The 14,482-nt window shown below is 39.8% G+C and overlaps 2 protein-coding genes across 2 annotated transcripts; one reads left to right on the top strand and one right to left on the bottom strand.

The window, feature by feature from the left end:
• Positions 1-10,632: 10,632 nt before the first annotated feature.
• On the top strand, positions 10,633-11,889 carry LOC103307875. The gene has a single exon (XM_008180290.1). It carries the CDS (start codon positions 10,633-10,635, stop codon positions 11,887-11,889), a length of 1,257 nt encoding a protein of 418 aa, XP_008178512.1.
• A 223-nt stretch (positions 11,890-12,112) lies between these two features.
• Positions 12,113-13,070, bottom strand: LOC107882444. The gene is made up of 2 exons (XM_016800790.2): positions 12,505-13,070; positions 12,113-12,404 (listed from the first exon to the last, which is right to left on the bottom strand). Exons 1-2 carry the CDS (start codon positions 12,910-12,912, stop codon positions 12,354-12,356), a joined length of 459 nt encoding a protein of 152 aa, XP_016656279.1. The 5' UTR covers positions 12,913-13,070; the 3' UTR covers positions 12,113-12,353.
• Between the last annotated feature and the right edge of the window lie 1,412 nt (positions 13,071-14,482).

Genomic DNA, 14,482 nt, shown 5'->3' with positions numbered 1-14,482 from the left:
ATGCTTAAGTTTACGAAAGTTCAACTTGAACTTTTAACTGATTTCGAGAAAGTTCTGTTTACTGAGGCAGGAACGCGCGGGGGACTGGTGCAGGCTAGTAGGCGTCACGCCCGTGCCAACAATCCCGCGACGCCGGGATACAATGCCGATGAACCTAGCACGTCTCTCATATACTTGGATGGTGATTATATTATAATATAAATTATATATGCGCGTATATTAATCCGTTTTTTTCCATAATAATTTAGCAAACAATTTGTACGGGTACGCGATGTGCAAGTATATGCCTATTAGCGATTTCACATGGTACCCAGGGAATCCGGAAGTCGCGCTGGCCCAGCTGGAGTGGATGAGCGAGTCGGACGACGTGGGTAGAATTTATGAAGTAGACATCTCGTATCCGCAACACCTGCACGACGCCCACAACGATATGCCGTTCTTGCCCCACGCCAGCATACCGCGCGGGTCAACCGTGCAAAAGTTGATGGTCACTTTTTCGAGGAAAGAACGTTATGTAGTTCATTATATGAATTTAAAACAGGCCATGGCCCACGGTGTGGTAGTCGAAAAAGTGATTATTAATATTATTATTATTATTATTTGTATACGAATCGCATCTTATAACTTTTTCGTACGTATTACAGACACATAGAGTGTTGGAGTTCCGCCAATCCCCGTGGTTAGCGCCATACATCAATTTTAACACTGAATTACGCAGACAGGCGGCGAACAAATTTGAAGAACAATTTTTTAAAGATTTGAATAATTCAGTGTTCGGTATGTTTTCTTATACATTTATTTCACAATTTAACCATTTACTTATAATTTTTATTTTTCCGAGCTTTAAACGGTACAAGCTTTACATCATGTGTAACGGATGGTATCCGTTTCCTTCAAACGATACAAGCAAGAGGAACACAATAACATAGGTAGTAAGGAGTGGCGCTAAAAAGCGTAAAATACCCATACAATATTTTATATATAATAACTAGACTATAAATATATGAATCACTGAACAGTAAAATTAATCGAGAATAATATTATAATAAAATCATAAACATTACATTAAAAAAACCACAAGCCATGTATATAACGACAGGATATGGGGGATTACTCTTCACAAAGTAGATATATGTGAATATATTCAAAAACCAGAAAACAGGATGGGAGTGCAACAGATAATAATAGACGGTTCGTGGAATGAATCATCATTTTGATTAGGTTCACACGTGTACATGGGACATCGATAACCGCAACGACGCATTATGGATAAGACAATGGACCGGGGGGTAGGTAGGAGAGCCTGGGCCCTTATAAAAGCAGACCGGAGACGGCCTGTATTCAGACGTGTTTTCTCCACTGCACTACGAGCACCTTCACGACACTTTGTGTAACAATTTAATTATTTGGACTTAGTAAATTTTTACTGAAGAATATTTTAATAAACCACTTAGAATATTTCATCAGTCTATATTTATTTAATAACAACCTTGTCAACATCTTTATCATCAACGCAAGTGGCCTTGCGTCCTACAAAAACATAATATACTCGTGGTTAAACGGCTATCAGATTATTACTCTGACCAGCCCTAACGGCGAGAATATTACACATGATTATTGTATGTCTGCAGGGAAATCGATGGAAAATATGCGGGCCAGATTCAACTTGGAACTCGTATCTTGCCCCGCTAGGATGCGAAAGCTGATAAACCGTCCCACATTCAAGTACTGCACGACGTACAACGAAAATCTATCGGCGGTCACGCAGCACAGTAAAGAAGTGGATTTCTGTAAGCCGATATATATAGGATTTACCGTACTGGAACTCAGCAAAGTTCTAATGTACGGATTTCACTATGACGTTATGAAGAGGCATTACGGAGATAAGATCGAATTACTTTACACAGATACCGGTACGTCTATATCGAACTAATGCAGTCTAACGCAGTTTTATATTATATTATTATTATTATTAAATGTTTCAGATTCACTATTCTACCGCGTGGTGACAGACGATTTTTACGCCGACTTATTAGACAACTCGAATCTGATGCAGTTCATGGATACCTCCAATTTACCGAGAGACCACAAATGTTATTCAACTTTGAGGAAACGGGTGCCGGGTCTTTTTAAAAATGAAACCAATTCCCGTACAGTCTACGAATTTGTAGCTTTGCGCGCCAAGTCTTATGCGTACGACGTGGAAGAGGAGGTCACAATTCGCGCGAAGGGTGTCATGAGACACGTTATTAGAAATCACCTAACTTTCGCCGAGCATAAGAGGTGTTTGTTTGCCGACGTGGACGACGGTGCGGAATCCGACGAATGCGACGACGAATTCGACGCAAATATGGGGAAAATGATCGCAGCCGACTCCGCGCTGAAAGCTGTAGCACAAATTCATCGGAACGCCTCAACGTCTGCAACAAATTCACCGTCAACCACACATCCGTCCCACGTTTACAGCTACATGCCATTCACGCCGTATAGGGAAAATGTCTCTATACGGTCGTTTAAACACGAAATGCGTACGGTTAGGACTATGAAACTAGTTTTAAACAGGGCCGACGATAAGCGTCATGTGCTACCCGATAACATTTCCACGTACGCACACGGTCATCACCGCATAAATTTTTAAATTGTTATTATATTGTCATTATTATTATTGTTATTGTTATTATTGTTCAATGATCTCATATCTGTATATATATTTATAATCTATTAAAATATCTGTATAAATTGTATAATTGTGAAATGTGTCTGCTGCATACTTAGGTATATAACCTGATAAAATATATATATATATATATATAATGTATAATCGTGAAATACAACCGTTGTATATAAAAATATGATAGTGTACGATGCTAAAATATTATATTAACTACGTTTTGTATTTAATCTCGTGTTTTTAAATTATTATTATTATTTTAGTATCGCAACCTAATCTTCTCATCCTTATCATATTTTATCTTATCCCTATCTTCTCATCATCATCTTATCTTATACTTACCCTTATCTTCATACATACTTATCCGATATATTATACCGAGGTCTTGACAACATTATTATTATTATTATTATTATTTTTTAAAAACCCCCGCTCATTCGCGGCGCGATAAGAAGCGGGTGAGGATATTTTATATCCCTACATACGGTGTTCTGACGGCTAGCACTTCTACATCAGTCAATCTTTGGAGTTAAGCATTTACAATAAAAATACAGACTATTTAATAATAAAACCTTATAAATATAAAATATATCATATTTGCGATGATAAACCTTATAATAATTATTAAATAATATATTTTTTAAAACCAACTCATCTCGGAAAGAATAATTATATAACTTGTTAAATGTATATAATTATATTATACTACACTTAAAATTATAGGATCTAGATAAAATGAGAACAATAACATATTTTTAAAATTTTTATTAAAAACAAGGCATAAAAATATTTACGTTACATTAGACATCGCCCGAAAAACGGGGTTAAGCGGGTACGAATGTAATAATAAAGATTCTTTTACTCATCCCTCGAAAAATGAGGTTTACCGGGTCGGCCTCATGTTCATTGTACCGTTGTAGTTCCTCGTTCGGCAATTGCACCGACTTGGGGAGAAATACATTGATTATCCCACCGCCAGCCGGATCCTGTAAGACGCATGCCACAGCCGTTCCAAATTTCGTCTCCACATTATTCATGGATTGTACACGATATTCGATGTCCTTTGTAAGCTCTCCAATAGAGAGATTCAACACGTTCGTCTGCCGCTGGAGCGAATTTAAAACATCCATAGTTAACTGTGAACAGAAAAAAATAAACGTTAGAAAAAAAGTAAATTATTTAAATCAATTGAATTAACTCACTTTTTTAATTAGACGTCGTGTGTGTGTAGAGTCGTGTGATGTAGCCGTCTTGATATGGTTGAATGATGATGAATTCAGAACTAAAAAAAATATCGTCTGTTAATTTTATATAAGATATAACAATTCTCCACTGACATTAGACTTTAACAAGACATTAGGCTCGTGTAATACGACAGTACATAATAATAATTAAATAAAACTCACTTTATTCGTACGGAGATGTTGTAATATTTATATTTTGAACTGTCGAGTGATGATATCTGGAGAGGTCTGTTTTGTGCTGTAGAGAAAATAGGACTGATTCAATATTGAGTGGACAGCGGACAAGTGTCCAAAATTATCACCATCGACGGCCACCCCCACCTATACCGTTCGGCGTGCGCAATATTGAGCGGGTACACCGATTGATATACACACATGTGTATAAATAAAAGGGTCGATACTCGAGCGGATCCTGCGCGTTACGACCGGTATACACATCGGAATGTGTCGTCTCGCCCACGTGCATCCGTCGGATCGTCCGACGGTCACTGTCTTGGCCATGTGTGTCCGCCGGGCCGCCGACGCAGGCTGGCGGGGTGCTTCATACCCCGTCCATGTCCGTCCGTCCAGATGTGGCTTATTTGTGTGGACAAATCTCGATATTTGTACCCATAATATATATATATATATATATATATAAGGGTTAAATATAATATTATCGTGTATACAGAAATTATATTATATTATTCTACAAATTATTTTTAAAAGATTTGTTAAGGAATGCGGAGTCGGCCGTGAGACCGTGCGAACGTAGAACCCAGATGTCAATTATATATATATATATATATATATACATATACATAAATACACACACACATATCTGTGTAATAAAACGCAGTAGACTATTATATAATATACATTTATTTCAGAAATATTATGTACAGAAATTAAATTATATAGCATATTATTTCACGTATTTTTTTTAAACCATTTCAACAATTTGAAAACTCGGTTATATGTACACTGCGTATAATTTAAATTCTTATGGTGTAAACAACACGGTTCGTGTTGTATATTTCCGGCAAAACCGTTCTCGTGTAGTTGATCTAGTCGTGGACAGTCCAAATCTCCACCCATCTCGCAAATTTTGACATCGGGAAGGAATCCTTCTATGATCTGTCGCTTTTCCTCGCCTTTCACGTAAATGCATTCGAAATGTAGTGAATTCAAAATCCGCGGGATTTCTGTATATTGGACATCTCCACAATCCGATGATAGTTGGTGATAGTTACGAAACAACCACATATTGACAGCTTCGATTTTCGCTGTATTGGGTGTCCGCGAGTGTTTAAAAATCCAGTGTTGGCTAGCCAGCCCCTCTAAGTCCACTACCGACATTTCTTTTATCATGTATTTCGAGTTCGGACCTAGCACACACTGGATATCTAGAATAGCTGACGACATAATTCGCGCGATTGCTATTGCTATATTATAATATATAGATAATTATATATTAAAACGTCTTACTAGCGGAAGACTTCAATGAATACTGATACCCATCGATTCTATCCTCAAGCATAACTATTCTGGCGTACGCATTAGCCAAGTTAGTTTTCAAATCTTTGTTATTTTTATTTACAATCTCTACGGACCCGATTAAAGATTCAATTTTACTATTGGTATCCGAAAAATATTTATCGACCGTCGGCACGAATGTCGATTCTATTTGCATTATTTTCATTTCAATCACTCGAGCCCCGTCACCAAGCGTCGAGATTTTTTTCTCGTTCACCACGAATATATTACTATGTATAGCTAGTTCCTTTGTAAATTTTTCGTCAAGTGTAGTAATTTTCGCGTCATTTATCTCGATTAAATCGACGTGTGACGCGAGTTATTTTTCATATTTTTCCCCCATATCTGCGATGACTTTATTCAACCGGCTGGCCGGCGAACCTCCAAACGCGTCCATCGTCTCGTGGTAACTGTGATCATATTTTAAGATCAGACTTATTTATCCAACTATTATGTTTGTCCGTAAAACCTAGCCAGCGAACGAATACACGTCGGCCTTTGGTACGAATTACTTTTTCCACCAGATAATCGTCGGGCCACAATGTTTTGCGTATTTCTTCGGCATAAAACCCACCGGCGATCGGACTCCCCGTATAATCTTGAAGGATAAATGTACTAGGCGAAGTCTTATTCACTTTAATAATAGTAAATATCTCCGCAGACCAATTGGGTAAATATCCTTTGGTGAAAACGCCCTTGTACACGCTAATGCGGACTTTGTCTCCAACGCAAAATTTTGTTTTCACGGTTTTTTCAACATCGTAATTTAATTTTACACTCGTCGGGTGTGCATCAGCCTGCATCGGAGTCATCCCGATAGTTCTGTGTATCGAATTATTATAGTCATCGATTACCGAGGGTAAAATCTCGATCCACGCGTGTGAACCTCTGCTAGTGAATTCTTTAAACATTCGCCCCTTAATTGTACGAATAACCCTTTCTACTATAGTAGCTTTGAGCACACTGAAAGTACTATACATTTTTATATTGTGCTTTTTTATTAAATCTTTAAAATTTTTATTGTAGAATTCTGTCCCCTGATCAACGTGTAACAGGTTAGGACTATTCTGTGCGAAGATTTTACTAGCAGCAGCCGCGACTTCTTCACCTTTTTTAGTCTTCAAGGCCGTAACCCACACCCGTTTAGTAAAACAGTCAATAATTATCAGGATAAATCTATATGATTTATTCACAGCGGAGTATTGTTGCATGTCGGCAAGGTCTGCTTGGAATAAATCGTTTTTACCGTAAACGACGACATGACGTCGCGGATAATTTCTTCGGGCCGGCGCGTGAAGTTCCGTAGCGATTACACGTTTAGACATTGGGAATTTTTTTCAATATTCGCGCTTCGACCAACTCTTCACAAATCGATATTATCTCGTTACGAACCCCCGTATTACCGGCCGCGAGAGACGAATACAATAGACGCAGTCTATCGACCAGCTCGTTAGGTTTATTCCAATATATTATATTGTGTTTTTGTAATCGCATATTAATACCCGCACCAGTGATAATATTATTTTCCTCCGAAAACAAATTTGAAATTATTTTATATTTTATCCCTCCAGATTTACGAATACGTTCACCGTTTGACGTTCTATGCGCCGATGTTTGAAATAAGATCAGTTTGTATGTATTTAAATCTGCTTGCGTATATTTTCGCGACTCTGGGGTCTTCAGGAATAATAAATCAATAAGTCCACCCGTTACTGGGTATGTACGTGTATCGCCTCCAATGTGTATCACGTTATCGATAAATAGTATTTCTTTATTACCCAATTGAAATATGTTGTTTATTAATTGTTTAGGTCCGTATATTCGGTCCAACCGCGATTTGGTCCAAGGTCCAAAACGTGCATTCAAATCTTTATAAGATGTAGGCGTGAGCTGAAGTGGTGGGGAACGGTTCACAGCATGACCCACATCTGGTAATGTCGACGCCCTCGACGACAGGGCGGACGGCGGCGGCGGCGGCGGCGGCGGCGGGAACGTCTGTACAGGCGACCTTTTGATATTTGATTTTATCTCGCTCAGCGGGCCAATAATCGAACTAAATGTGTTATTAATTAACGTATCCGTTTCAAATCTACCCGTTTTTAACGCATTATATTTCTGTTTTATATTTGCCCTCGCTTGAATTATATCTGTCAATATCGTAGGCGTTGATACTGGCGAGTTGTTCACCTTATCCATGATCTTGAGTTAATGCAGTTAATTCCTGTGTGCCGCCTTATTATATAACGACATATTTATCGAAACCGTGCCTATACCGACCATTATCGCGTTCATTTTCGCTACTAATAACAACGAATTCGAATCTGCCTCCCCGCCAGCATGTCATGCAAAAATCTTTAAATTCCGAGTATTTTATGTCTCCAGAACAATGCTCGTCGTATACATGCTTTAGATTCAACTCGTCTTGCTTGAAAAGTACAATAAAATTTGCGTTATCACGTATTAGCTGTTTCGGCACCCGCGAATACGATTGTGCTAAATAACACACATCTATTAGATTGTGTCTAGATCTGGTGAAGTATGATCGGATGATACCGTGATTTTCCGTTATTACATCGTCGAACAGGAAAACTGAGTTAGGTATTGCTTTTTCCGGTTGAATCACCGTTTCGTTATCTCTGAATTTAAATAGTTTAACCCCTGGAACACCGCTCAAGATCTCGCCGAGCATTACATATTTAGCTTGATCTAGCGTTTTCGAATAAATATATACATTTTCAAATTTAATTCCGTTCTCGTGAACCAATAACGTGAAAATAAGATTTGTTTTACCGCACCCGGACGGGCCTACGATCAGCGCACGTATCGTGTTCGGAAACAGCGGGCCATGTCTCGGCGGACGCGCCGCAGCCCAGTTATTACATAACGATAGCGGGTCGATATTGTCGACTTTGAGCTTTATCACTTGGTCCACGAACCGCATTGTATAAATACACTTGACGTTCGAGCGAGGTGCTCATATAATGTTGCCGCGTTCGAAGGTCAAGACCAATAGTGGTGCAGGTCTGCTGAACACCTTAATAAATAGTCTACCGATCGAACTTCATATCCCCGGCTATCAATATTGTGGTCCTGGGACAAATTTAAAAAAAAGACTCGCTCTTGGTCAGCCAGGAATAAACGGGTTGGATTCGGCGTGCAGAGAACACGATATAGCTTACGATAAAAGTAATTCTTCGTCCGTACGCGGCGCGGCGGACAGAATTTTGGAAGAAAGTGCTTGGAGCAGAGTGGAAGCGAACGACGCTGATTAAAAAGAAAAAGCTGCCGCGTGGCTCGTAACTACGGGAATGAAGGCTAAACGGAAAATCGGTGATGGATGTGGGTTTTCTAATATTGTCGGTGTGTGCAAAAAAGCGTTAAAAAAATCGATAAAATCGTGTGTCGGGACACCGAATATGAGCAGCTTGATTAAATCAACTGTCCGTGTCGCGCGGAAACATGTAAAGTCTGCGGGCGTCCGATCGAAAAAAAAAAATAAGAATAAGCCACCACGTATCATCAGAGTTCCAAAAACAGGAGGTTCATTAACTTTAATACCGGTATTGGCGGGACTTTCAGCACTCGGAACGCTGGCCGGAGGTGTTGCCAACATCGTTAGAACGATTCGTGGCATTAGATCGAATGCCGGCTCACCCGTGCATTTAGGTAAAGGCTTGTATCTGAGCCCGTATAAAAGCGCGGGCTCGTATACTATCGCGCGGAAATCTAACGCTGTTGCTTCGCGGAAATGTGTCGGCAGTGGGTCTGGGAAAAAAATTATCAAGAAGCGTAAGAAACCGACCACGGGTATAAGAAAAAAAAAGAAATTACGAAAAATTAAATCTAATAAAAAATCGTCGTCTTCAAAAAACTAATTCTACCCAATCGCGCCCTTTACGATTTCGAAATTACTGAATATGCTAAACTCTCGAAAATACCTCATTTCAGAGGCGTATATTGTGTTGACAAGTTGCCCGCCGCACCTAGACGTGAAGAAGCTGCGGTTGTCAATCTAGACTTTGAAAAAAATAAGGGCACGCATTGGGTGTGCTATAAAAAAATCGGGAAATTTGTTTTATATTTCGATAGCTTTGGCAATCTCCGTCCGCCATTAGAGTTGGAAAAATATTTTAAGGGCTGTGATATTGAATATAACTACGTGAGGGAACAAGCGTTCAATACTTTTAACTGCGGGCATTTATGTTTAAAATTTTTAACCGCAAAGCAAAAATAATTATATTATTATCGTTATTAACATTTTCGATAGTGTGCATAGTGTCTGCGAAATGTCGTCTCAAACAGTTTCGTTGAGCGGTACCAGCTCCGAATTGGAATGTAATTTTTTCCCGCCCGTAGAAGTGGGGAGTAAATCGGAAATCGGTCTTCTGAGTGTACAAACGTATAATTCTATACCCAACGTTGGGGCTGGATGCGATACTCTGCATATTATTCACGGTAGCCAACGAGTGACCACTAAGATTAAAATACCGACTGGCTGTTACGAAATAATTGCTTTGGAAGCAAAAATACGGGAACTTTTGAAAGGCGTTGGTGTAAGTTTTTTCAGTCTGTCGACCGATAACAGTACGCTGAAATGTACGCTGCATTGTAATAGTGAAATCGACTTAAACGTTGACGATAGCATTGCACCGTTATTGGGCTTCGATAGGCGAATTTTGGCGCGCGATCGTAGACATGAATCCGATCGTGTGGTGAAAATTATGAATGTCAACACGATAAAAGTCGAATGCAACTTGGCTTTGGGTTCATTCGACAACGGTCGGCAATCGCACACGATACACGAATTTTATCCGGTCGTCCCGCCTGGTTATAAAATAGTCGAAATACCGAAGTATTGTGTGCTTTATAAACTGAAAACAAATACGATTGATTACGTGCGAGTTTCGTTGACTGACCAAAACGGAAAATCAATTGATTTTCGCGGTGAAACTGTGAACGTTCGGCTCCTTATAAAAAATGGGTTTGAAGTTTAATGTAGATAAATACGCGGTCGTTAATGGCGGCTCCCGCATTAAAGCTACGGCTGTCGTCAGACACACACCACAGTACACCGAGGTCGTTGTTCGTAAAAAAGTTAATAATATTAAAAAAAATAAAAATTTGACATTAGTCAATCGTAAATTTTTACGCTTAATTGCCGCCAAGTAAATATATATTACATATTAATATTACGCACACACTATGGACAAATCTTTCTTGGACGTTGGCGGGGCGTATGTTAACGAATCTCCGATACGCAAAATGTTTTTACATTCTTTTTTACCGTTTTCCTCGTCCGCACTAAACAATGGCGATGAAATCCGCATATCCATTCAGAATCGTGATGCACACACGCTGCCGAGCGAAAGTTTTATCTATATAGAGGGTAAAATAACAAGGCCTGCAGAACTTAAAACTGGGATAACTATCGCGCATAACGGTTTGAGTAATTTGTTTAACGAGATGAAATACGAAATAAACTCTACAGAAGTACAACGCGTTAAGAAGCCGGGTATTACTAGCGCCATGAAGGGGTTTTGCTCGTACTCGCCAGCCGATGAAAATATCCTACAAAACGCTGCATGGGACATCACTAACAAAAATGCTAATTTCATGAAAGACGACACGTTCAGCGGCTGTATCCCGTTAAAACACGTTTTTGGTTTTTGCGAGGACTACAAGCGTATACTGGTGAATTGCAGTCAACAACTAATATTGAATAGATCGATGTCGGACACGAGCGCGCTACATTACACCAGCGTGGTAGGCGGGGACGTGGCCACCGAGTCGGTTAAAACTATGATTGCTAAAGTCAAAGTTGTATTAACGCGGGTGTTGTGGAAAGTACCAGTGGTCAAAGTCGACGACCGCGAGAGATTGAGGCTGATGAAAATCATTGATAGCAAAAAAATGATAAATTGTGCGTTTCGAAATTGGGAGCTTTGCGAGTACCCGAATCTACCACAAACGAGCAAACACTCTTGGATGGTTAAAACTTGTTCGCAGGTTGAAAAACCTAGGTGTTTAATAATCGCTTTTCTCACCAATACACCGGGAAGCGTGTCGGACGGTTATAGCGGTGATTACGATGCATGTTCGCTGACAAACGTTAAAGCATATATTAATTCGGTCGAATACCCGTACGAGGATTTCAACGAGAGTTTCGACAAAAACCTGTTTACGATGTTCTATCAAAATTATATCGATTTCCAAAAACATTATTACGAGCGAAATAACTCGCAGCCTTGTCTTTCGAGAGAAAAATATAAAGAGTTGGGACCGTTTATATGCATAGATTGTTCGCGACAAACAGACGATGCGAAAATTTCTAACGTGGATTTACGTCTTGAAATAGAAGCAGCCAATAATTTTCCCGCTAATACAGCCGCCTACTGTCTGGTTATTCATGATCGCGTGATTCAATACAATCCGTTTACCAGAGAAGTTAGAAAAATATAATATTATAACATATAATATTAACTTATTTTTTAAAATACATCCTACTCTTGTACGGTATATATGTGTTCACATTTTACCCGTAGGATGTATATAACGCTTATATGTATAAAAATAATATTTGTAATTTTGTTTTTGTAATAAATGAAATAATAATAATAAAAAATATAACGCGTTTTTTTTTTTTTGAAATATTATATTATAATTTATAATTATATTTGTTGACATATATATATATATTTATGCATTGTACAACGCATGAACAAATCTCATTGTACAATATATGTGCGTGGAGGATAATAGTATCTCACAAACAGATGGTACATATTATGGTATATATATATATACATATATTATTATTATGTGGTATTATTATACATGTGTTTCATCTTAATATTATCTTAATATTATCGGCGGCCGACGATCACGGAATGTCGAGGTCAAGTTGTACGTTGTCGACAATAGTCTCAATATGACGTGTACATCACGGGCCCTTCGTTCTCATGGAATGCTAAAAGCTGTGAAAAAAATATAAAATTATATTATAAGATAAAATATTCTAGAATAAAATAATACGAAATTATATTATATTATATTTTAAAAGCGTGTAATAATCACCTCTTCGATGTCATTGACGTCGCCATTACTCGGCACGTAGTCTGCAGTACTGTTATTTTGAATATTGGCCGCCCAACACAATGCCAGCTGTTTGTTGGCCATCAATTTTATCTGGTTTATGAAACTGTTCTCACTATTTGAAAATATATTCATCGTGTGGAGATTACTGTGTACATTACTGGTGGCTGTTGCAATTTCTTCTACCGTGGACGATTTATCGACGTAAACATTAGTACTCAAATGTGTAGCTATCTGATCGATTTGCACCATAACCGCGCAGCGCGTCACGTTAGATTTTCGGGAGATTGATTCGCTGACGGCCCATCGTATCTCGTGCATTCTTAATAGATCGCGCTCGCTCAACAGCACACGACATCCTTGTTGTAGGCGTGATTCGACGACGAGCATACTTTCGCCGCGATATGTAGTTCTGGAAAGCGTGTTATTCTCGTCTTTGAGAAAAAGTCTCTCGCGACTTTTAACCGGTGGATTGGTTATGTTCGGGAGTATGTATGGTAGAAGTGAGAAAATTCTATGTAAGAATACACTTATTATACATACATGCCTCGACGGCGTTATAATCTGTACGCACACGTTGAAAACGTCCGAGGCGTCAAGTCCAATGTTGATGGATTTGCGACCCGAAAAGTCGATGACAAAGCTCGAGCAGTCGATTAAATCGATGGGCGACTGCACGGTCGACGAACGTCGTATATTTTCGCGCTCGCGTTCACCGCAAGCCTCCGAGACGATTTTTTGAATTTTTCCCGTCATATTTTCACCGTCAGAATTAAACGCACTAGTTTCACGTTATGCGGTTGTAGTGTTACTGGTTTGCGTTAAATAATTAACTTGGTGGGTACGAAATCCGCGCAATCAATTATTTAAACTTAATCTATTCGAGGTATACAGCATAAGTGGTGGGGGTAACGTTTTAACATGGTAATGTTGAAATATAATATGATAAAATTCGAAAAACCGCGTCCGTCCGATTAGCGGATAGATGGCGCCACCGTCAGTGATAATACGAGTCGAGCGGACGGCGGACAGAGCGCGCCGCGGACGGGACGGCCGCCGCGCCGAGCGTCTAATGTACCGGGGCGTTGCGGTGTTGTAGCGGGGTGAGGCGGGGGGTTTGCGCGGCGTACGTTACCGAGGTATGGGCGGGGTGGGGCGGTGATGTCGCGTGGTAGCATGGTATAGATGGGCGGGGTGGGGCGGGGGTGCCGCGGTATCAGTGACGTTACCGATGCATTGGCGGGGTGAAGCGGGGGGGTTTGCGCGGCATACGTTACCGATGTATGAGCGGGGTGGGGCGGGGGTGCCGCAGACTCGCGTGGTATCAGTGGTGGAAGGGGCGGGGTGAGGCGGTGATGACGCGTGGTAGCATGGTATAGACAGGGTGGGGTGGGGGTGGCGCATACCGCGGGGGTACAGGCGGGGGAGGTATGGCGGGGGGTGAGGCGGGGGGTCGGTCTGGTACGTTACCGAGGTATGGGTGAGGTTTGGCGGGTGCCGCGGTATCAGTGCGGGGTGGCGCAGAGTGGCGCGATATAGGCGGGGGTGTGGTGAAGCGGGGGGGACCCAGAACCGGCCTTTCTACCCTACTTACTTTCATTTTCACAAAATGTATATTATTTTAGCTTAGCAGGATGTTATAATTTCCAAAATGAATACATAAATGATATAGTATCATTGTACCTATACGAAAAGCGATTCTGAGCGGAGATAGTTTGTCGGTGTCAATATTTTATTTCATAGGTATTTGTATTGTTATAAATTATTATTGACATGGTAACCGGTAAGTTGAATTAATATATTATTAAATTACAAAAAATAACTAAAATTTTATATGTAATACATACTTTGGGAATTTTAACCCGTTCAATGGACTAACTTCAATCACTTTTCCATCGAACAAGATACTGAAAATGTACATTTAAGCATTATTTCAACTCTTAGAATCTTAAATGTGATG

This window comes from Acyrthosiphon pisum, unplaced genomic scaffold (genome assembly GCF_005508785.2).
Source record: "Acyrthosiphon pisum isolate AL4f unplaced genomic scaffold, pea_aphid_22Mar2018_4r6ur Scaffold_20676;HRSCAF=21801, whole genome shotgun sequence".
Taxonomy (NCBI): Eukaryota; Metazoa; Arthropoda; class Insecta; order Hemiptera; family Aphididae; genus Acyrthosiphon; species Acyrthosiphon pisum.
The sequence above is the reverse complement of the archived record's forward strand: the minus strand, read 5'-3'. Positions and strand labels throughout refer to the sequence as shown.